General features: G+C 36.1%; 1 protein-coding gene across 2 annotated transcripts in view; it reads right to left on the bottom strand.

The window, feature by feature from the left end:
* The window catches only part of VPS13B (vacuolar protein sorting 13 homolog B), an 811,037-nt gene that overhangs the window by 425,076 nt on the left and 360,630 nt on the right, over positions 1-25,331 (bottom strand). For both annotated transcript variants that reach the window (XM_045996973.1, XM_045996994.1), the window contains exon 21: positions 23,157-23,304. In XM_045996973.1, coding sequence (XP_045852929.1) covers positions 23,157-23,304 — 148 coding nt within the window. The remainder of the gene's footprint in view (positions 1-23,156; positions 23,305-25,331) is intronic.

Raw genomic sequence — 25,331 nt, forward strand, 5'->3', positions numbered from 1 at the left:
TCACCACCAGAAGTACAAGCCCACAGAGGAGCATCAAGAATTTTTAAGTTGGAAGAGGCACTCTCTTGCTTATGGCTACAACTTTTCACAAGGCTAGTATTGTTTTTCATGTATCTTACACTCAGAACTAAGTTTGGACAAAGATTAAATTCTTCAAAGTGCAGCCCTAAACTAACGAAGCTGGTTTCTGTCATTCTGTAAACTGGTGTTTCACTTAGTGTTTGTCCATCATAAATACCTCACACTGCTTCTCCTTCTGAAGTGAAGTCTTAACCTGAACTTTCATCTTTACAGTTTTAAGAGCTGAGAGAGAAACTCAACATAAACTAACCAGGGGGTTATAGAAAAGTTAAGTGAGAAAAACTTGGCTTAATCAGATCACTACTAGACCCTGAATGTTCACATTTATGTTTTGGAAAGCAAAAGGAGCAAAGGGGAAAGAAGGAAGATAGGAATCTCACTCATCATAAACTCAAAAATTTTATTCAATGTGCATTTACTATATACCAGGATCCTGCAGTAACAGTTGCAAAATATGGCACAATCCCTATCCTCCAAGAGCTTACAATCTAGAGAGGAGCTAGAAATCAAATTAAGTACAATTGTCAAAGAGCATGATGAATGCTATGCTATGAAATATTCTGCAAATTACAGAGACTGGCTAATTCAATCAAGCACTGGCAAAGTCTTCACAGGGGAGGTAACATAGATTTGGGTTCAGAAGGAATTCTTAAATTCAAGAAAGAAGGAGTTGTGGGCAGAGAGAATCGTGAAGAGAGACGCAGAGGCACAAAGCACACAGTGAGGAGGTCAGTGTGGAGCCCACTGCTGGGCAAATGAAACTGATGTACTGGAGATCAGATTGGAAAGGTAAGGGTAAGGGTAAGGTCTAGTTGCGAAGGGCCTGAAATACCATACTGAGAAACATAATGTTTATCCTGAGGATACTAAGAAGATGGCGAAAATTTCTAAGCAAGGAGATGTATAAAATTTGGGTTTTAAAAGTGCAAATTCTGGGGGTGCCTGGGTGGTACAGTCAGTTAAGTGTCCAACTTGGTTTCAGCTCAGGTCATGGTCTCAGGTTCCTGGGACTGAGCCCCACATCAGGCTCCTCTGCTCAGTGGGCAGCCTGCTTCCCCCCCCTCTCTGCCTGCCTCTCTGCTTACTTGCGATCTCTCTCTCTCTGTCAAATAAATAAATAAAATCTTAAAAAAAAAAAAAGAAGTGCAAATTCTGATATAAACACAGGGCATATATCATAGTAGACTACATACATGTCATTGGGAGAGAGAATGAAAATAGAAGACCAATTAGGAGCTGTTTTGCTTACCCTTAATTCTGCTCATTTTATTTGATTGCTGATATAGAAGTTATGAATTGATCTATTATCACCCCAGAACACTGTCTAGATATTAACTTAAATCAATTCACAAAATTTGTGTATTTGATCTGCAAATGATCCTTTTGCTTTTAAGTGGATAGGAGCAAAAATAAGTTCTGATTTCTAATTTGAGGGTCTTATACTCCAAAGGAGAATTCCAGGCCTACAAATTTCATTATTCTTTTGTCCACTGATTTAAATTGGCATATATAATTGCAATCATTTTAAGTATCCACTAAGTATATAATTTTAAGTATTTGTTGAAAGTATCATTTAAGTTTCATTTCTTCAAACTTTGTTTTAAATATTCAAAGAGAAAAATAGAAAGAAAGATTGATTAACTGAGGTTCTAACTTCTGAAGATCTCTCCAAGCATTCCACCTTCATTGCCTGAGAGAAAGGCTGATGCCACAGAGAACCCAGACGATGAGAGTCAAATTCTTTCCTCAGTATGATCCCCATAAAACTCTGACACAACTCTGGGTAACCCTTGATTGACTTTGGATTACTTACTTCTTCAGCCCAGTATATCCGAGGACCACGGGTAAGTTCTGTATCTCTGCTACAGAAAAGTAAAGTTGTACTTTGCACACCTAATTACAGAACAGAGAACTGTGCTTGATACATACACATGTATTACATAATTGGGATAACCAATAACCAACCAACTTGAGTGATCCTGAAAAGACCACATCCCTCCAGCCCTAAAACTTGCCAACTAATTCCACCCTATAAACCCAGGATTAATTCTTTCATGCCCTTTATCTCCATTTACATCAGCCAATAGGAGAAGCCCAAAACTCTAAGAACATCACTTATGACCCAGACCCTCATGACCAAAGACTCTGTGTAATCCCACCCGATGTTATCTCTCTACCACACTAAAGTCTCTTGTGTTCTGCCCTCTAGAACTCATAATACATCATTAGCAAAATCTCCCAGATCTTCCTAAAACTTTCTCTGAACTTACTCTCCATCTTCTTTCCACACAAATTTGAGGACAATGCTTTCTGTGAAGTCCTCTTAACTCGCTGATACTTTCTCCACTGTACCTTGCAGAGAACTGGGCCCGGGAGTGGGTTCGATGGCTTTCCCTGATCTTCACAGCCACTTCCAGTCTATTTCTGTACCTCCTCCAAAGCCTCGCTTGGGATTTCATGTCATCACCATACACCCATCACTCCTAACTGCAATAATCTATATGACCCTGAGGTCAGCATCCTTGTCCCTTTGTTCTTTGAAGATTTTAGCTCCAGATTCACTAACACTCCTTATGTCAGAGACAAGAATCCCCATTAAAAAGTCTACCTTTTCCCCTATATTATTAGTCTGAAGCTTGGCAAGCCAACGTGAATGATTCTGACCAATAATGTACGACCTAAAGTTAGGTGGTTCCTCTCTCTAAGCTTTATAGGCAATCAAGAGCAAGTGTACTTTTCTCACTTCTTTCTCTTACCTGCTGGCTGAATGCAGAACATCAGAGGCTCAGCAGTGTGACTAAACGGAAGATCCCGGAGTCACTGCTTGGAAAAGAGCTAAGACACTGTGAACACCCCCAATGTACTTTCCTTGAACAAGAAATCCATTCTATTGTATCAAGACACTGAAATTTCTGTGGTTCTTTTCTGGAGCCAGTGGAAAACACTGAGTAATAGATTCTATTAGAGGAAACTGAAACATTTGATCATTGACACCTTCTGACACACTTTCGTAATTCCTTCTGGACACCACTGTTTCTATGTTCTCTTCCACCTCACCTTTCTTGGTTTTCTTGCTAGTTCTTCATTTTCCAGATCTCTAAATGTTGCATTGCCCAAAGATTCAGTCTTTGGACCATCACCCTTCTCTACAAACACTCTCTTCTTAGATGATCTCACTCAATGCCATGACTTTAAGTATCCTCTACATGGCAACAATTCCCAGGAAATAGTCTTGATCTAGCCTCTAAACTCCAGACTATTCATCCAGTTGTCTATTTGACATCTCCATTCAGATATTTAATAGGAATTTCAAACTTAACATGGCCAAAGCAAAACTCCTGAGTCTCCCTCTGTCCCCACAAGTCTCAGAAAACAGCAAATCCACTGTTCCATTTGCTCAGGGGAAAATGACTGACCCCTCCGCCCCCCTCACACACTATACCTCCACATAGTTGGCATTTACTGACTCCATCACAAAATATATCATGAATTTGACTTTACCTCCTCTAGTGATACTATCTTCACCCAAGTCACCATGATAACGGGCATTCACTATGGCAACAAGCCACAGGTCAACAGGTCTACTTGTTTCTATACTTTCCACTCTATAGTTTATTCTCAACACAGTACCTGAAGTGATACCATTAAAATAGCAAAAAGAGTCATACCACTTCTCTAATCAAAACCCTCCTATAGCATCCTGTATTGGGTTTTCACTAGTCCAAATCCTTACAATGACTTGTAAGTCACTACGGACTTTTCTTTCCCATTGTCTATTTAGCTTCCTCTTCCATTCCTCTTCCCAGTGCTCTCTGCTCCAGCCCGGTTGTCCTCCTTGCTTTTCCTTGAATGTAAGAACACTGGCAAAAATACTGGGTCAAAGAATACAGTAGAAGAGGAACCTCACCACCTTTCTCTTAATCCCCCATTTCCTTAAGTCTGTAGGAAATTTCAGAAGCATTTAGGGAACTTTAGAACAGCAAGAATAAAAGGAGACCGATACCAGTCTGTGAGTTTTATTATAGAGTTATTCCTCCATTCTGTTGGTGTGGCTTGGAAAACACTTGAAAATGAGATAAAGGAAAATACTGGCTTCTTCCAAAACTTATGAGCTACGGAAAAGTAAGAGTTTAATTCAGTAAGCACGACTGAGTGTCTTACTTGTACTAGGACTTAAGGGGAACAAAGATGTAGAAGACTGAAATGGTGCATTTGAAGAGCTTAACTTTGAAAAAGGGAAATGAATGGGTGACACACTTACTAAATGGATAAGTAGCATAAAGCTGTTTTAAGAAGATTTTATTACCATGTAGGAAGTGCAATAATTGTAGAATCACTGTCTTATAATTAAGTTTCACTCTGTTCTAAACTACATATATATAGCTATAGAAAAGAAGCTATTACACATTCATAATCCAAATAATGATTTTGGTGTCACTTAGAAAGAAATAAAAATATATCTCTTGCAAAATAAAAAAAAGGTCAATTTTCAGGTTCATAAAGAATCTAAATCTTTTTTTTTTTTTTTTTTTTTTTTGCCATTTCCACGGCTACCAACCTGCTGAAAATCTTCATCTCTGTAAAGAAGGGTACTTCGCATTTCTTTTTTTTTTTTAAAGATTTTATTAATTCATTTGACAGACAGAGATCTCAAGTAGGCAGAGAGGCAGGCAGAGAGAGAGGAAGCAGGCTCCCTGCTGAGCAGAGAGCCCGATGCGGGGCTCGATCCCAGAACCCTGGGATCATGACCCGAGCCGAAGGCAGAGGCTTTAACCCACTGAGCCACCCAGGCGCCCCAGCACTTTGCATTTCTAGAAAGGGTCTTCCTCCATCCATCCCATCCTAGACTACTCTCAACCACAGGATACTATTCAAGAATAAATAGCATCTTATATGGAAAATCCAATTTCTGCATCTAGTTTTCAAAGCCCTATATAAGCTGGTCTTGCCTCTCTGAATCTGTTCAACTTTATTTTCCACTACTTCTGCTGAAGAATCTCTACTCCACTCGATGTCTTCCCCTTGTTCTTCCCATCCAAGTGAACTGTCCCCTCCTAATTATCACAAACCCTATCTATTTAAGACCTACCTCAAGTTGTACCTCTCTAATGAAAACTTTTCCAATTCCTAAAGTCTGTAATAATGGCTCCTTTCCTTAATTTTTCCTCAGTTTTGTAAAATCTACCATATTGCACATGACTTTTTTCTTTCCTGTTAGAACCTAAAGTTCATGAGAATAAGAGCCACGTCATCTACTACTTTCAATTTCCCAAAGTACTTAACACACAGTTAAGAACACTGCAGGAACTCAAAATATATTTACCAATTACCTGACTCAAGATAAAATCTAATGTCAATATCCTGGGTTATATCAGCACTACTCCTGTCAGTATTTAACTTTAAAGAAAAAAAAAGATTTTATTTATTTATTTGACACAGAGAGAGAGATCACAAGTAGGCAGAAAGGCAGGCAGAGGGTGGGGGGAAGCCAACTCCCCGCTGAGCAGAGAGCCTGATGTGGGGCTCGATCCCAGGACCCTGGGATCATGACCTGAGCTGAAGGAAGAGGCTTAACCCACTGAGTCACCCAGGTGTCCCAGTATTTAACATTTTAAAACATATCCAAATTTGTGATACAGTGGGAATATTCGTAAAGATTATATGCACCAATTTAAAATGTACTACATACTGCTATTTTTCCTAAGTAATTGATAAATATTCCTGGGAAATCTGGAGAGAGGCATGAAAAGTTACAGGACATTAATATAAATCAATTAAAGAACTGGGGGCAAAAAAAGTTTAAGGAATGTGATATTTAAGTCCCTTCAATGATGTTGGGAAAACAGGACAGCCATATGCAAAAGAATGAAACTGGACCCTGTCTTGCACCATACATAAAAACTAACTCAAATGGATTAAAGACTTAAAACTAAGACTTGAACCATAAAACAGAGGCAGCAAGATCTGGGACACCGATCTTGGCAATGATTTTTTTGAAGCTGACACCAAAAAGCAAAGGAAAGAGAAGCAAAAATAAACTACTGGAACTACATCAAATTAAAATGCTTCTGCACAGCAAAGGAAACCAGCAATAAAATGAAAAGGTAAATTACTGAATATGAGAAAATATTTGCAAATCATGTACCTGATAAGGGGTTGATATCCAAAATATGTAAAGAACTCATAAAACTCAATACCAAAAACCAATCTGATTAAAGAATGGACAGAAGATCTAAAGACATTTTCCAAAGAATACATACAGATGGCCCACAGGTACATGAAAGATGCCCCAAATCATTAATCATCAGGGAAATGCAAATCAAAGCCAAAATAACATACAACCTTACACCTGTGAGAATGGCTATTATCAAAGAGACAAGAGATAATAACAAGTGCTGGTAAGGATGCGGAGAAAACGGAACCCCTGTGTATTGTTGCTGGGAATGTAAACTGGTACAGCCATTATGAAAAATAGTGTATAGACATTCCATTAAAAGTAAAAAAACAGAACTACCATATGATCTATCAATTCCACTTTGGGGTATTTGTCTAAAGAAAATGAAAATACTAACTGGAAAATACATATGCACCTCTGTATTCACTGCTGTACTATTAATACTAGCCAACATATGCAAACAACCTATGTGTCTGCTTTGGATGAATGAAAAAAGAAATACACATATACACACACACACACACACACACACACACACACACTGATATGTATACATATGCAAGTGTGTATAGATCTGTATATGATCTATACACACACATATATATGATATATGCGTACCTATAATGGGATATTATTCAGCCATAAAAAAGAAGATCTTGCCATTTGTAATAACCAGGATGGACCTCAAGGGCAGTATGCTAAGTGAAATAAGTCAGACAGAGAAAGACAACTACCATATGATCTCACTTCTATATGGAATCTAAAAACAAAACAAAACAAAACAAAAACCAAGCTCATCGTTGTGAAGTGTGTAAACCTGGCGATTCACAGATCTGTACCCCTGGGGATAAAAATACATTATATGTTTATAAAAAAATAAGAAATAAAAAAAGTAAAACATAAAAAAACAACAACAACAACAAAAAAAAAAACCCAAGCTCATAGATACATAGTACAGGCCAGTAGTTGCCAGAGGGAAGGGTTGGGTGAAACGGGTGAAGGGGGTGAAAAGATACAAACTTCTAATATAAAATAAGTAAGTCCTGGGGGTGTAATGCACTGCGTATTGTCATAGTTAACAATCTCGTGTTGCATATTTGATAGTCTCTTGGAAAGTAAATCAGGAAAGTTCTCATCACAAGAAAAAGAGGTTTTGGTAACTCTGTATAGCAATGGATATTAACTAGCCCAATTGTGATCATTCCCCAGTGTACAGGTATATTGAATTATTATGCTGTATACCTTGAAATTAATATAACATATATCGATTACACCTCAATTTTTTTTTCCATTTTATTTATTTTTTTCAGCGTAACAGTATTCATTCTTTTTGCACAACACCCAGTGCTCCATGCAAAACGTGCCCTCCCCATTACCCACCACCTGTTCCCCCAACCTCCCACCCCTGATCCTTCAAAACCCTCAGGTTGTTTTTCAGAGTCCATAGTCTCTTATGGTTCGCCTCCCCTCCCCAATGTCCATAGCCCGCTCCCCCTCTCCCAATCCCACCTCCCCCCAGCAACCCCCAGTTTGTTTTGTGAGATTAAGAGTCATTTATGGTTTGTCTCCCTCCCAATCCCATCTTGTTTCATTTATTCTTCTCCTATCCCCCTACCCCCCCATGTTGCTTCTCCATGTCCTCATATCAGGGAGATCATATGATAGTTGTCTTTCTCCGATTGACTTATTTCACTAAAACCACAATGAGATATCACCTCACACCAGTCAGAATGGCTAAAATTAACAAGTCAGGAAATGACAGATGCTGGAGAGGATGTGGAGAAAGGGGAACCCACCTCAATTTTTTAAAAAAAGTGAGCAAGTCAGCTATGGTCCTTGATATACATTCTAGACAATGAGAAAGAAAAAAAAAGAATGAAAACTTATAATGGGTGTTACAAGGGCAGAAAACGGGTGCTAAGGTAGGAAATCTTGGGGGAGTGCCACAGGGAAGCTTTCTTTACTAAAAGGATAACATTTAACCTAAGACTTGGAGCATGAAAAGTACATAGCTATGAGAAAAGCAATAGTCTTTTGCCTCATTGCATCTAAGAGAGCAAGGTGGGTGGGTCTGTAGCAGCTCCACTGGGGCCATGTGAAGAACTGTGGCCAGGGTTCTCATTCTTGCTGCGTCTGCTCAAACCGACATGGTCTGATGTGGAAGTACGGCTCCACACACGCTGCCAGTGTTTCCATCAGTTTGTGACTGATAGAGTCTTCATTAAGTTCAATTAAGCGAACTTCCTCAAATGGTCCATCCAAGAAACGGATAACTGCAGATATCCAAGATACCGACCTTAATGCTAATTCACTGTACATAAAATACATCAATTATGAGTGTTTTAATGTGAAAAAAAAAGGAAACAGTATATGCAAAAGATGTCAGGCAAGTAAAAGCATGGAGTATTTGAAGAAATGAAAAAGGATCAATGTAAGGAAAAATGACAAACGATGAATGGAAGAACCCAACAGAAGCTAAATCAGGTCAAACTTTTAGGCGATGGGAACAAGTCTGGATTTTACCTTAAATGCAGTATGAAATTACTGAAGCATTTTAAGCAGGGAATTAAATGATCCAATTTAGATTTTTAATGAGATGATTCTTTGCTGTCATCTGAACAATGGGCTAGAGTAACTGATAAAAGATGATGAGATAATTTGGAAATGACATGAGTGGGACTATTTAGCAAGTCTTTATTCTGTAGAAGAAATTATGTGGCTCTGATTGGGGATGCAGCATATAAACAGAATGGACAGGAAAAAAGCCACTATGAATCCAAGGTTTCATCCTTGAGTAACATGGTTGGTGGTGGTGGTGGTGGGGAGGTACATAGTTGTTATAGATTTGATATTAGGCTTGAGTGGCCTTTAAGATACCTAAATTTATTCCTTTAAAGACTTATTTACTTATTTATTTATTTGAGAGGGAAAGAGAGAAAGACAGAGAACAGAGGGAGGGCAGAAAGATAAGGAGAGAGAAAGGAGAATTTCAAGCAGACTCCACGCTGAATGCAGAGCCCAACACAGGGCTCCATCCCAGGACCCTTAGATCATGACCTGAGTTGGAGCCAACAGTTGGACTGTTAACCAACTGAGCTACCCAGGTACCCCTTGAGTGGCCTATATACTTAAATGGAGATGTAGACAACTCATGAAACATCTTAAAAGAGAGAGAGAGAGAAAGAAAGAAAGAAAGAGAGAGAGAGAGGAAGGAAGGAAGAAAACTAGTTTAACAAAGCAACTCATTTAAGACAAATGTAAAATAAAGCATCAGTGTGAAGTAAGCATGAATGGAAATACTGCATTTTAAGGCAAATGTAAGATGATTAAAATCAAACAGAGAAAAGAAAAACTAAAATCACACTACAACATCAGCAGCTAATAGATAAAATAAGCTTCACCTTACTTAGAGCATATACCTTTCCTATTAAAATGCAAACACAAAGAATAGGTAATTTACTTTCTATCTGAATGTGTTTTACCATTTTATAGAACTTTCACATATCTTACTCTATGTCTTACAACAATATTTAAATCTGTGAGCTATTGTTGGTATACTTATTACCATACTATAAATGAAGAAAATGCAGGTGTATGAGGTTAGCTTGACATGGAAGTGGGGATAGGATCAAAAGCTAGATTTTTTGGTCTCTAGTCTACTGGTTTTTCCACTGTAACTTCCTAACTTAATGTGTATCTTACACTGATCATTATTTTTGGCAACTTAATTTGGCAACATAAATTTAAGTAACTTGAAGAGAAAGTGACTTTTATATAGTAACACTATTTTTAAATTTCTAGAGTTTAGATAGTACATAAAGCTTTAAGCAACTTGTCATAGAAACTACAATAATGCCTGAGACTTTTCATCAAAATACAAACTACATTCGATACTATCACTCTTGAAAGCCCCTTGGGAAATAATGGCTTTTTGGATACTGCAAGTCAGCGTGACATGGCATGCAAAATTGCATCTCATGCTGAGCCAACCAGGAAAATATATGTCATCACTATGTGACGTTCAGAATTTCATCTGGAAACTATAATCTTGTTCTGACTGCTAAAAAGGGGGGGAGGAAGACTGCATACAAAACAATTTGGTTGAATTTTTGCTGAATTCTTGCCAGTTCATGTAAAAACTAAAATAACTTACTTACTTCCAAAGAAGAACTCTATATTCAAAAACTTTTCAATGCTTTCTCAAAGAACTTTAAAATTAACTGAAATCTTGTAATTCAAATTAATGAATCACTAGAAAAAATTCTTTATAATGAAACAAAGTTTCAAAATTAATAAACTGTGCAAAGCAGAACGATGAAAACACTTCCTAATTCCTTTCTCCCAAATGAATAAGCTCTAGATTAAGAAACACATAAAAACCCACTATAGGCCACAATCTGTTTTATGCATCCCATATCTTTCTAGTCTAGATTCTTTTCCTCCTGGGCTCCTAATTCTTGTGTGTGATACATTCATAAAACATCTACCTTGTTCCTATTAAAACAGAAACCTGTGAATGTGATTTAGTGTTATATAATCAACATTTTGTGTTTTTAAATCTGTTGTGACTAATTATAAAGTGAAAAATTAGTAGACATAAACTGGAATGGCTGACTCACAAATTACTCCCAGGAGCCATGTTTCTGCTAGCCCTCTATTTTCTGGTATCACATCTCATGCCCCTAACCTCAGAAAGGGCTGCCACTGGGCCAATCATAGTACCTAACCACACTGGTTACAGTGATTGTCTAAGATGTATGCACATGACCTAAGGGAGGCCAAACAAAATCCTTCTTAGGTATGTTTTCAACAGATACTAGAACAGATCTTTCTCTTTGATCACAGAAAATTAAGTATGTGAGTCCAGAGAAATCACAGCTGTGTACACTGCTAAGTCAAGAAATCTATGTCAATAAAATTAAGTTAAGCCAACAGGAAAAGAAAAACAGTCCTAATGGTATGGAGTCTCTGTTTCTACATCATTCCAAGGAAAAGATCTATCTTTGCTTTTCTTACCATTTTGGTTATGCAAATCAGGAAACTATCCTTGTCTTTTCAAATTTAAGATAATTTAAAAAATGTTTCTCTTTTACACTGAGAATCCTCTGTAATTTAGAAATGTGTCAAAAAATAGTAATTCAGAAACGTGTCTTCCCTAGTAAAGGAGTCACTTATCAACTAGAAGGAAAAAGGCAATTTTTAAATTTTTTTTATTTTTTACTTAAATTCAATTTAGTTAACATACAGTGTATTATGAGTTTCAGGGGTAGAGTTCAGTGATTTATCAGTTGCATAAAACACCCAGTGCTCATTACATCAAGTGTCTCTTTAATGCCCATCATCCAATTACCCCTTCCAGCAACACTCAGTTTGTTCCCTAGAGTTAAAAGAGTCTCTTATGGTTTGCCTCCCTCTTTGTTTTTATTTTATTTTTCCTTCCCTTCCCCATAGGTGTACCTGCCCAGCCCTTGCAATATCATAACACAGTCTGCATTAACTCCAAAATGCCCAAGCACATCATGGGGTTTACTTCCCCATTTCCCAGGCTTATTTCCTCAAGAACTATTCAAACTCTGCCTCCCTTGGTTCTCAGTCCTTCCATTATCATATTCACTGGCCATTGTACTTAAGACACTCTGCCTGAACTTACGTATTTAGAGATGCTATTTTTACTCCTCTAATCTTTTCTCCACCTCCAAAAGATTTCTTCATCTACATTAGCCAATACTTTTCTCAGTTTAACTCTTGGCACTCTCCCATCTGTGCCTTATAAAAGGGACTTCCTAAAGACAACCCTAAATTTCCATATAGTAACACCCTAAGACAGCAGTGAACTCCAATAATGTAGGGTACAAAACTATAAGACCATCCACTGAGCTTCTGGGGACAAATATGAGAATATCTATTCATATTCACTTTTATCTAAAAATGAGAAAGACACAGTTTGTTAATATTTAGTAAAGTAGAATTACATTGAGGTCCTTCTCCATGTCATAAGGCTACAGAAAACACAATGCTAAATATACTGAAGGAAGAGCAGACATTTAATAACAAGAACAAAATGGCAGGGTTTCACTCTTTCATTTGTTTTCAATTAATTGTGGCATATTATAATTTATATGCATACAGTTAACTAGATTTACAAATTTTATTCTCTACCTTTAACTAAATTAATCCTCATAATTTGGATATACATTTTTTTTGTTGTTTTTTAAAAGATTTTATTTATTTATTCATTTGACAGGCAGAGATCACAGTAGGCAGAGAGGCAGACAGAGAGGAAGGTAGCAGGTTCCCTGCTGAGCATAAAGCCCGATGTGGGGTTCGATCCCAGGACCCTGGAATCATGACCTGAGCTGAAGGCAGAGGCTTTAAACCCACTGAGCCACCCAGGCACCCCTGGATATACACTTTTTAAAGATTCCATATAAAACACATTTATCCAAACATATGGAATAAAGATATCACTAATTTACTTAAAAGGAAAAGGCAACACCTTTCCATTAATTTAGAATATCTTATTGATATAAGGAAGATAGAAACTTACTAGCCTGATGTCAACAAAGACCCTGATAAAATGAATAGGACTGAAAAATAAGTGTCTCCAGTGCATCAATGATGCCCATTTCCCTCTTAGATAAAATGTACCTCAGTGAGGTGACTTTTCAATGTCAGCTAATAAAATCAACTATTAAAATAAAGTGAATTAAGAACTAAACCTTGGGGTGCCTGGGTGGCTCATTCGGTTAAGTGTCTGCCTTGGGCTCAGGTCATGAACTCAGGTTCCTGCTCAGCGGGGAGCCTATTACTCCTTTTTCCTCTGCAGCTCCCCCTGCTGGTGCTCTCTCTCTCATGTTCTCCCTCTCTCCAATAAATAAATAAAATTTTAAAAATTAAAAAATTTTTAAAAACACGTAAAAAAGGAACCAAACCTTTAAGTTTCTATAACACAGTATTAAAAAATCTTTAAACGAAGCATATTAGTCTCACTGAAATATGACTGCTATAATTAAACTCTATCAGAATAAAAACATTTAAATGTTAATAAAAGTAAAATTATCTTGCATGCTTTATAGTATATTACTATAGTGATACAGACACTTAATGCATAAATCAATAAATGATGTTCAAAAGATGCTTGCTCAAGGATTTTTACAGATAGGAATACACTAAGAAAAAAGGAAGAAGGCTACCAAAGACTGACTATTTTTAAATAGTTTGTGTTCTCTGTACTTTTAAAATTCTTCTCTCACTATTTAGTAATGTTTTTAACAAAATATGAGCCTGCCTCAGATGTGTTCAAGGAATCCAAAAACACTGGTTTTGTGGGGTTTTTTTTTTTCCCCTTTGTTTTGATCTAGGCTTGGATTAGGACATTTAAAAACTCTTTTTTTTTTTTTTAAGATTTATTTATTTATTTGACAGAGAGAAATCACAACTAGGCAGAGAGGCAGGCAGAGAGAGAGGAGGAAGCAGGCTCCCTGTGGAGCAGAGAGCCCGATGCGATGCGGGGCTCAATCCCAGGACTCTGAGATCATGACCTGAGCAGAAGGCAGAGGCTTAATCCACTGAGCCATCCAGGTGCCCCGGATTAGGACATTTAAAAGAAGGAGTGAGGTAGTAGGGACAGTCGTCAAAACAAAAATAATCCCAACAGAATGTAGAATTTAAAACTAACTTCTCAGCATTAAATTTTTACCTTCTAAAGCCATCTCCACTGACAAAATTCATAGAGTCTATAGTCTACTTTCAAGTAAAAACCAGAGTAAAACCTGAACATATTAAAAGAAACCATACCTAAATAAATCTTCTGCTTTACAGTTCTAGAGAAATAACAAATGAGCCAAGGAAACAGGAGAACAAAAAAATCTTTTCCACTTAAATATGAAATAATTACTAGTCTAATTTTCAACAATCAAAGTTCCACGAGGAAAAGACATTATGTGCATGCTATACAAATTGTAGTATATTTAAAAATAAAAATCAATAAGCCTAGTTTGCTTAACAAACTCTACACGAATTAAAAGACATTTTGCCAGACACACTAGGAGACACATTAAAGAAGCATAAATTAAATTTCTTTATAAACTGATCAATTACTTGAGGAGTCCTCATATGAAAACTAGCAATGCAAGAAATCCAGGTATGTAGTAGTGCCAAGTGAGTAGTGTAATTACCAGGTCTGTCTATAAAAGAATATCATCAAATGATGAATGGACAGTTATGAAACATTAAAAAATCAAAATGTTCAGAATACTCTATAGCTACAACCATCTAGACTACTATGGCTGATGCTATAAATCCTCATAGGGCACCTGTTGAAAGTCTTAGAAAGATAAGCTTAGAAATTAACTTAGACGTAATTTGAATTATAAAGATTACGTTAAGTTCTGCAGACTGTTAATATTTTTCCTCATAAATTCTAGGTTTAGAAATAAAAATAATTGTTCTTACAAAGTACTAATGGAAAAAGCAATTTAGTAACTGTATATTTTCCTTTAAGTTCTCTAATTACTTTCTGGATGGTATTTCCAAGTTTCTTTAATTTTTTATGTACTTCATTAGATATATTTCATTTTACTTTAAACCTTTTTCTATTCCAAAAAGGGAAAATATACTTTAAACCACATTTTATCCCTGAGAGAATAAAATCAATTGCATATTATGCAATATTTTCCAATGCTTTAACATTTGCCAAAGAAATTGGATATCTAATTAATCACAAAGGAATGAAATTTTATGCTAAACTACATGATTAAAGTAAGCAACTTCTAATATACATAAGTCCAAAAAATATTTACTTCTTGTACATTAATACTAATTCCACCCTATAACTAGGAACATACCCGTTCAACATTCTAGTTTAACCAAATTAAGGATGATTTAAACATTTTTAGATGAATAACTACATTGGTGTGAACCATTTTACTCATAATGCACAATTCTTAAAACTACTCCAAAATACATCAGTGCCTTCAGAAGCAACTACTACCAACAATAATTGGAAATCTTGCAACATCAAACCATCCTAAAAGTTACACTGTTGTGGATAAAATGATTTTTTTAAAAGCCTTGACAGAATGTCAAACTTGGAGTACCATAGTAAATGGATACAAAACAAAACAAAACAAAAAAAGAAGGTAAAAAGTGTAAGGTCTTGTTTTCTTAGAAGGAACACATTCCTTGTGTATGCAAAACAGGGTCTTACGTTGAAAACTTATACATATCTTCATTTCTTACATTCTCAAACAGGGCAAAGAAAGTAATACTTATCCTACATAACTCTTGTAGGAAAGAAAATTAACTAATTGGCATATAGTTTTCTTACCTCTGTCTCAAAGGAAGAGGCAATTCTCCTATTAAGTCCTACATCTATTAATAAGATCTTATATTTTGCTTCATTTGTGATCTCACTGTATCAATTATACCCAATGTTCCTGTATCTCCAATTCTTCCTTCTCTCTTTACCTCTCTATAGGCATACCCAAGTGTCTGTACAGTGAAATTTCTGAAAAGAGTGGGGTACATAGTGGCTGTTTCAATTACCATTCATTTCCTAACAACTAAAGCTTCTCTGGCCAATTTCTGCCTCATTGCTCTGAATGAATCTACAGCATCCTAGGCAGTTAACCACCCTCATCTTGAAGTGCTTTTCAATTATGCCATATATATATATACGGCATAATTCAATTATGCCATATATATATATATGGCATAATGTGTGTGTGTGTGTGTATAAAATATATACATGTATACATTCATATGTATACACTTATATTGCCTAATTCTCAGAAGGATGCTCCTCAATCTTTTCATTGGCTCATTCTCTTTACTCTTTAAAGAATTTAATTTTGGGCTTTCTTCTCATTTTGCTTCTTATATGGTTTCCCTGGGAGATCACACACTGTGTGGCTTTGACTGTATAAGATCCAAAAGGCAATGAATCCTAAGCCTCTAGCACTCATTGTGAAAAACCTAAGCAACATCTCAGACATGACAAAACTTTTACCAGCTTTGTCTTCTGATATTCTCAGTTAAAGCACAATATTTTCTACTTTTCTCACCAAACTCCAGTTTACGACATTCCATTTTAAGTTACTATGGCAGAGCAAATAACCCGTACTAAGTAACCTGTACTGAGCTAAATTAACCTGTACTATCTACTCTCCTCTTTTTTTCTTAGTTAGAACCCAAACCTTCTGGTCACACATACCCAGGCCTTTAAAAAATACAGACTACATTCCTGAGATCCTATACAGCTCTGGATATGATCACATATGATCAAATAAATATGACTAGTTTTTCCAGCCAAGAGTATATAAGCAGTATATAAGAGTATACAAGAGTATATAAGCAGAAGTGAACAGTACAACTCCTGTACAGTTTTCAAAGAGGTAAAGTGTTCTCTTCTTCTTCTTCCTGTTTTTTGCTTTTGTTTTTGTTTTTTTGTTACTGATTTCTGCTCACTGAAATGCAGACATGATAAGTAGTTGAAGCATCCATTGTGGACCATTCATCAAGCCTGGAAAAGGAGCCACTCATAGTCACCTGACCTTGGAGAGTCATATACCTGGGGGAGCCATATGACCTTGGGTTGTATACCCTCAAGCTTTCACATGAGAGACAAAACTCAATCTTATTTAAACCATTGCTATTGAGAGATTTCTGATATTTTCAGCCAAAATTAACTCAATCATTACAACTACATTACTTAACTACTGTTTCATTTAAAAATACTATATTTTGAAATGAGATCAGAAAAAATACAATTAGATATTTTACCTAATAACCGAAGTTCATTGTCAAAAAAAACAATTCTTCAAAAAAAATCTGAAACCTTTATCGGTAACATAAACAATGTGATTTTAAAATTTCATGATTTTCCATATTTAATTTTCTTCGAGAAAATAAGATAGAATTTTCATATGTCTGATAAGAAATGTAAGCATTTGAAACATCATAAATTTTTTTATTTCTTAAAATATATCACTGATTCTGGGATATATATAAACATACATATTAGGGAAGAAAAAAAAAATATGTCAGCAGTAGTGTTTCATTTCTTAGTGTCATCCAGCAACTTAAATGCAACACTGAAGTGATACCAGTTAAAGAGTGGCAGACCCTTCCATGCTAATCACAGAAGTTTAGGTGTTTCCTACTGGTTATATATTTGGCTGGTTATATATTTGGTATTAGAGGGAAAATAGTAGATGACTAAATTTGCACAGATCTGACTCCTATGGCTAGTTATGCTGTTAAGAAAAGAAAGAAGGCAACTAATAATCACAGAATGACTGTCATAATCTGGAACTTTATTTGTGTGTGTGAGTCTGCTATAGGTTCATTAACACATTGAGAAAATATGTTAACTAACATAATTCGGGTGCTATTTACTTTTCAAGTGTTACTCTCTGTAATTTGCTAAATAGCAAAGCACCTCATATAGCACCAGAAAACACTTTGCCAAGTGGAATCTGAAGAACAGAGTTAAACAATAATCAAATTGAGAAAGATTTTTTTATAAGGATGAAATCAAGGAGCAATATAAATATTCATATCAAGAGATTTATTTTTTTAAGTTTTTATAGTGGTTCAACACTTCCATACACCTAGCGCTGACCACAAGTGCTTTCCTTAATCTCCATTACCTATCCCATTGATTAATGAAGAGGATCTCTCTCACACACACACACACACACACACACACACACACACACACACACACAATGGAATATTACTCAGCCATAAAAAGAATGAAATTTGCCATCTGAAACAACATGGATGGAGGCAAAGAGTATTATGCTAAACAAAATACTTCAGTTAGAGATAAAGGCCATATGATTTCACTCATATGTGAAATTTAAGAAACAAAGCAAATAAGCAAAAAACAAAACAAAACAAACAACAACAACAAAACCCAACAAACTAACTCTTTACTATAGAGTACAAACTGATGGTTATCAGAGGGGAGGAAGGTGGTGGGATGGGTGAAATATACCATCTGGAACTAAATACTTTTTTCACTAAATATTTTTAACCTTTGATTCATAAAGAGGTCTAGCAACTTATCCATCTCCATAATTATAAAGTGAAGGGGTTAGACTGGGTAATTTATTCCAAGACACATAAAATCCAGTATGATTTTTCCAAAGTTTTTTGCAAGGTTCCCTCCTTTACTGGCTTCATATCAGTTCAAACTTTCAGTGAGACCTACTCTGATTACTCAAATTAATTATTATCCTACAGTCTACTAAAATTTGATACACTTTTTTCCCCCTTTTATTCTCTTTGTGCTTCATTTTGCAAGTTTCTATTACTAGGTCTTCAAGGTTGATTTCTTCTTCTGCAATGCCTACTCGAGTGCTAATTCTACCCAGTTAGTTTCTCCCTTCCCATATATTTTTCAACTCTAGAGTTGGGCTTGGTTCTTAATTATATCTTCCATTTCCCTCCAAAATGTACTCATCTTTCCTTAAATACCTGAATACAGTTATAATACCTGTTTGAATGTACAAGTATTTAATACACCTGCTAATTCTATCATCTATGCCATTTCTTAGTTTATTTCTATTGGCTTATTTTTCTTCTGGTCATAGATTCCTACTTCTTTGCATCTCTATGCTTCTCTATGCATCTGAATGCTTGACATTGTGATTTTAAGCTGTTACATGTCTGGATATTCTTACATTCCTCTTAATAGTGTTGGGCTTCATTTCTGCCAGCACTTAAAACTACTGTTTCTGTTGCTTCAGAAGCTTTTTAAAACTTGCTTAAGGTGAATCTAATTTTCAGTAGTTTAGTTCCACTACAGGGGGGGGTATGGCTTTCCTGAGGTCTCTACTGAATATCCTGAATAACTGACAGGATTGTAGACTATGACAATAGGAACCTGAATGCCTTCCAGCCCTGTGTGAGCTCTGGCAATCATTCAGATTATGGTTCCTAGGTCATCCTTTGCCCAACCATGCAGAGTTTCATCCTATGCAGGCATGTCTTAACAATTTAGCAAATACTCAATGAGAACACTATTCCTGATTTCTGGAGTTCTTTCTCTCTGTACAAGTTTATCCCATGATTTGCCATCATCTCCACCTCCTACTACTTCAGTCACTCTACCTCCCTAAACTTCAATTCAGCAAGACAGCTGAGTTCAGCTTAGTGTCACACCCTGTTCTTTGGTCTGGAATGTGACTTTAGCCAGGAAGCCAAGGCAATCCTAGGGCTCAACTGCTTTGTTTCCTTTCTGTGATGAATCACAGCCCTGCCTACTGTCCAATGTCTAGGAGCTTTTTTCCTCCCATATATTTGGACAAGTTTCTTTTATTTATTTATAGCAGGAATATAAATCTAGTTCCCATTACACCACCATGGTCAGAAGCCAAATTTACATACTTTGAAATTTTAGCATTATCTACTAAAATTTACATCATTAATTATCACATCTTAATTTATCATTATTTTTGTAGTACTTGAGAAGCCAAATTAAAAGGCCTTCTATTATTTTAACCATATACTTATAGAACTTTGGACTTGAGAAATAATATCTAAATGTGCAAGAGAAAAATAGCTAATATTTTTTAAAGAGCTATCATTTATAGAGCATTCTGCTTTTTAAAGTTTTCATATCCATTACATTTTCATCAAGAATTCCAAATTAATTTTCATAACATTTCCAAAACATAGGGTAAACAGATGTTATAGTTTTTAGGGGTTTCCCTGTTTTCAAAAATAGATTCTCTAGAAGATCACTTAGAATTCTGTGATAATATATTATCTTCATGTGAGACATGCTTTTATTCTGGGTTGGCCTGCCCTATGTGCCTATATCACTGAAATAGTGTTGTTCTGCTGTCAACACATTTCCAACAATCAAACATATGTTCTCTCTGCAGCCAGCTATTTAACATTGGTTAATTGTGATTGGAAGAGGAAGATGTCCGCTTTTGTTGAATAATCACCAAGCAAAAATCAAGGCCAGTGCAGTATCACTAAGCTTTGGCCTTCATGTGCCAAAAACACTACATAATTGTTGGGAATGAACTTAAGACCAAGACTGGACCTTAGGTTGAAAATGTAAAAACTCATTTTAGTAAGAATTCAGGCATAAATTAACACTGACAGTTCTCCACTATACAATTCAGTTAAAAATTTAAATGTACATTTCATAATAATATGAATATATTTAACACTGAACTATACAATTTAAAGGTTAAGATGGTAATAGTAAAAAAAAACCAAACAAGATATGTAAAAGGCTATGAATGCATTACCAAATTCATTTCAATTTATAATGCAATGTAAATAATGAGTACAACAGTGATAATTTAGAAATAGATACAAAGGACTCATAAAACATTTTTTTTTTAAACATTTATTTGACAGAGACAGATCACAAGTAGATAGAGAGGCAGGCAGAGAGAGAGAGAGAGGGAAGCAGGCTCCCTTCTGAGCAGAGAGCCCTATGTGGGACTTGATCCCAGGACCCCGAGATCATGACCTGAGCCAAAGGCAGCGGCTTAACCCACTGAGCCACCCAGGCGCCCACATAAAACATTTTTTAAATTAAAACTGAAGGAGGAACAGTAATATAATTAAAAATACAACTGAAATTTTTGAAACTTAATCCTAAGTAAAGAAATTAGTTAGCATAGAGCATTCTCAAGAGAGGACTACCAACAACCAAGGTTTCCGGAGAAGTAAAAATAGTGAGCCTTCAAGTAGGAAGATAACATAAATCATAAAGAATAAATACCTATGATCATAATTTCTATGCCTCTGTCATGTAATTTCACCGAGATCTTAAGCATCATCTCACCTATATTCATCCTTAACAATTACTTAAAATCAATTATCAACTGTGATTTAAAGAACACGACTAAATAGTAAGCAGGAGGTCAGAATATGTGGTTAATATGCATACAAGATTAAATTTACTTTTATCAAATGATTCTTTAGTAGACATTTTATTTGTTTTATCAAGGGGTGATGGGTGCCCAGGTGGCTCAGTTGGTTGAGGGACTGCCTTCAGCTCAGGTCATGATCCCACATCCTAGGATCAAGTCCCACATCTGGCTCCCCCTGCTTTGTGGGGAGCCTGCTTCTCCCTTTTCCTTTGCCTGCCACTCTCCATGATTGTGCTCTGTCAAATTAGTAAATAAAATTTTTTGTTTTAAAGAGGTAATAATTATATGGGGTCCCTGGATGGCTCAGTACATATTTTGCGTCTGACTCTTAATTTTAGCTCCGGTCATGATCTCAGGGTCGTAAGAACTAGCCCTGCATCAAGGCTCCTCTGTGCTGGGCATGGACCTGCTTAAGACTGTCACTTTCCCTCTCCCTCTGCCCTCCAAACCCACAAAAAAAAGGTGATATTTATAAATCTTTATCTAAATTAACAGTTCAAGAGATCTAAAGTATAAAACTTAGCACAGTATCTAAAGGAAATAATATCTAATTCTGTATTAAAAATTCAGTACTTAAGTTACAGATCAGCTTCCTATGTTACAAAAACTAAGCATAGGGGGCGCCTGGGTGGCTCAGTGGGTTAAAGCCTCTGTCTTCGGCTCAGGACATGATCCCAGAGTCCTGGGATGAAGCCCCACATCCGGCTCTCTGCTCGGCGGGGAGCCTGCTTCCTCCTCTCTCTCTCTCTTTCTGCCTGCCTCTCTGCCTACTTGTGATCTCTATCTGTCAAATAAATAAATAAAATCTTAAAAAAAAAAAAAAACTAAGCATAGGCATTTTTGGCATTTGATAAAGAAAATCTCAGCAAAGTAAAAGGTTTGTGGATGCTAACAGGAGGAAGTTGAGTAATTTCACAAAATAAACATAACAACAATACTTTAGGAAAAGTAAAACAAGTGTAAAACTCCAGAAAAATCATGTTACCATTTTATTGTTGTTAAATATGGTCAGAAAATAGTACTTTTCCTCTAAACTATAAATGTTAGTTTGATACATGTGTTAGGTTCCTTAAGGGCAAGGATCATGTCTAATTAATGTATCTACGCTCCATATCACAACAGAGTTTTGCCCATTATAGATATTCAATAAGTGGTTTTTAATTTATTGAAAATATGAAATTTTTCCCAATATGCTTCAGAATACAGAAGTCATATGAAATAAAGCTTAGCATCTAAGGAAAAATATAAACTCTCCTGAAGATGTGACCGATCATCACAAACATTCAAGTTAACCCAGAAGATACCACTTAAATGCAATTATAAAGTACTTTTCTTTTCAATTACACAAATGGGGATTTAAAAATTGTCTTACGGAAGAATATTTATGTTCTTTATTTGCAGAGATGATCTAGCTGAGAGAGTGAGAGAAGGGAGAGGGAGAAAATTGGGATACATTTTGCAAGAATTCACTTTAAGAAAGAACATACTTGGTTCTTTATGGGTCTCTAGTGTTTTTGCAAGTCTTAAAAGTAAAGCAGTGAGTGCCTTTGTGCCCAGTTTTCAAGGATATTTGTACAGCATACAGACTCAAAAGACAGAGATACAATCCTCCTTTTGAGCAAAGGCTTAGGTCTTGCAAGTTACAAATACTGCCTCCCTCCAAAGAAAATGGCAGGCATGTTTTCTACCAATTATAGCAAGTTCAGGTTCCCTGATTGAGGGTTCCTCTCCTCTAACATAATCCACTGTGTATAGGTGGCATCTGACCTCCCTGGTGCCACCCTGTGGGAATGAGGCTTAGGACAGGGACACAAGAAAATGCTATAACCTAGGTTACTGCTAATGCTGCAAGATAATAAAGTCCTTTGTCTCCATTGCAAGAGTCTCATGTCTTTGGCTGGCATTCATGACACTGTGGCCTGGATAACTTGATAACTTACTTGAGCTTAGAGTTAGGGTAAAATCACAGACCCTTTAGAATTCTTGACACATACCTGTTACTGTTTTTGTTTTTATAGGGCTGCTGGCATATTCAGAGGCCTGATATGACTGCTGCTTTGCCAGCGGTGCACTTCCAACAGACACCTCATCGTCTTTCCTTCTGCTAATTGGCATAACAAGAGGAACAGCTATGACAGGCTGCTGGAGAGAGGCAAATGAAACACTGAATTATTTACTATTTCTTAAGCAGTGAAGGTTAAACATGGCGACATTGAGGAAAAGCCTTCATAAGTGGTGTTGAAGTTTATTACTTGAAATCAATCAGTCAATCTGTACCTTTCACAGTTTTTCCCTCTCTCTTCATCTGTCTCTTTTATGCACACAGATTCACAACACAGGGACACTTAGTAGTTTCAGCGTGAAATTACAATTCTGTGTGAAACTAAGATAGCTTGGAAATAAATGAAATTTAAAATAAATTTCAGTACGAAGCATAAAGATAATACGATAAGGGCAAATCAAAACTAAAATCAGCTTTGAAAATCGTGATTGTTAGAAAATAAAAAGTTATCCTTATAAAATGATACTTTAGAGACATACTTGTATAAAATGATTACATGTTACAGTTCAACTTAATAAATAATTGCTGAAAATCTCTATATTTTGTCTGACAAAGTGATATACGTAGCATATTTAAAAAGCACAGAAAAGTATCCACAGTTAGAGAAAGCTGGAAAACATTATGATCCTATATTGAATGCATGAGTGCTGAATTGGACAATAAAGCAGCTGTTTCATCTTTATTCACTGAAATAAAGTCTGATGTTACTGCTGATGACGCCCAATACAATCTTGTCAGATTTTTGGCAAAAAAGAAAAAAAAAGGTATTTTTAAAGTTTGCTGCAGGATCAAAGATCAATGTTGAACTGGGTGGAACAATCATGAAATGTTGGGTTTTAGCCACAAATTGAGAAGGCAATTGCAGTGTGGGCAACAACAGCTGCTAACTGTAACACAGCTGCGTCCGATGGTAGCTCTGGAGGGGCTGCTCGAGAGCAGCGCAGTCTAACGCTGCTCTCAACAGCACAACACCACATTCTTCAAGATCCAACTTTAAGCCTCACCCAACATCTATTACTTATTTAATATTAATTCGATTATAAAAACATCCCAATCAGAACATAGGTACATTATCTAACAATGCAGCAAATCAATCAAGCCATGAGATGGGGGGGGGGGGAGGCAAAGTATTTTAAAGTTGCTACTTCAACTGACTAAAAGGACAAGGAAGCTGATAATGAGAAAATGGAAAGGTTAAATATATCTGTGGGAAACATCACAATGTATAGTACTACTTGCATATTAAGAATTTAGTAAAACTGATATTTATAAAATCTGAATAGGAAATTAGTATTTTAAGACCTAGATGAGAAACATTTGACATATTGCTAAGTTTTGATGTATTTAAAATTCCTCAACTATAAAGTACGGGAGTGGAAATGTCTACTTAAAAACCCCTATATGTTCTAGTATTTAGTGATTCCATAATCCCCTGAATTTCTTGGCCATCATTTATAAACCATGTTCAAATTCAAATTAATGTATTGGAGGAAAATTATGTTCTATATAGTGTGATATTTAATTCAAGCAAAATAGCTGGAAGATGTGCGCCTGCGTGGCTCAGTGGGTTAAGCCTCTGCCTTCAGCTCAGGTCATGATCCTGGGGTTCTGAGATTGAGCCCCGCATTGGGCTCTCTGCTCAGCAGGGAGCCCCCCTCCTCTCTGCTTATTTGTGATCTCTCTCTGTCAAATAAATAAATAAAATCTTTTAAAAAAATAGCTGAAAGATGAGATTCATAAGAGTCATAATATTGGTAATACCCAAAAACAAACAAACAAAAAACCCTTCCTTTTGGTGGCTGAAACTGGGTGCGTTTTCACAAAGGCAACGATATATTGAAAGCCCTAACAAAACCCCTCCTAACAAGAGAGCAGGTTCTGATATGTCTCCTACAGAACTGTATTCCAAATACCTACAACAGTGTCCAAAAGACTCTCCATAAATATTTGCTGAATGACTGCTAATACAGAAACCACATGTCAGGCATGAAGAGGCACTGGATATAGAGTAAAATGATTTGATTTCCTCCACTTTTCTGGAAATATGGCTATTCCAGTAAAAAATATAAAAATAAACAATATTTATTTTTAGCCAGCTTCCATGTTT

This window comes from Meles meles, chromosome 1 (genome assembly GCF_922984935.1).
Source record: "Meles meles chromosome 1, mMelMel3.1 paternal haplotype, whole genome shotgun sequence".
Taxonomy (NCBI): Eukaryota; Metazoa; Chordata; class Mammalia; order Carnivora; family Mustelidae; genus Meles; species Meles meles.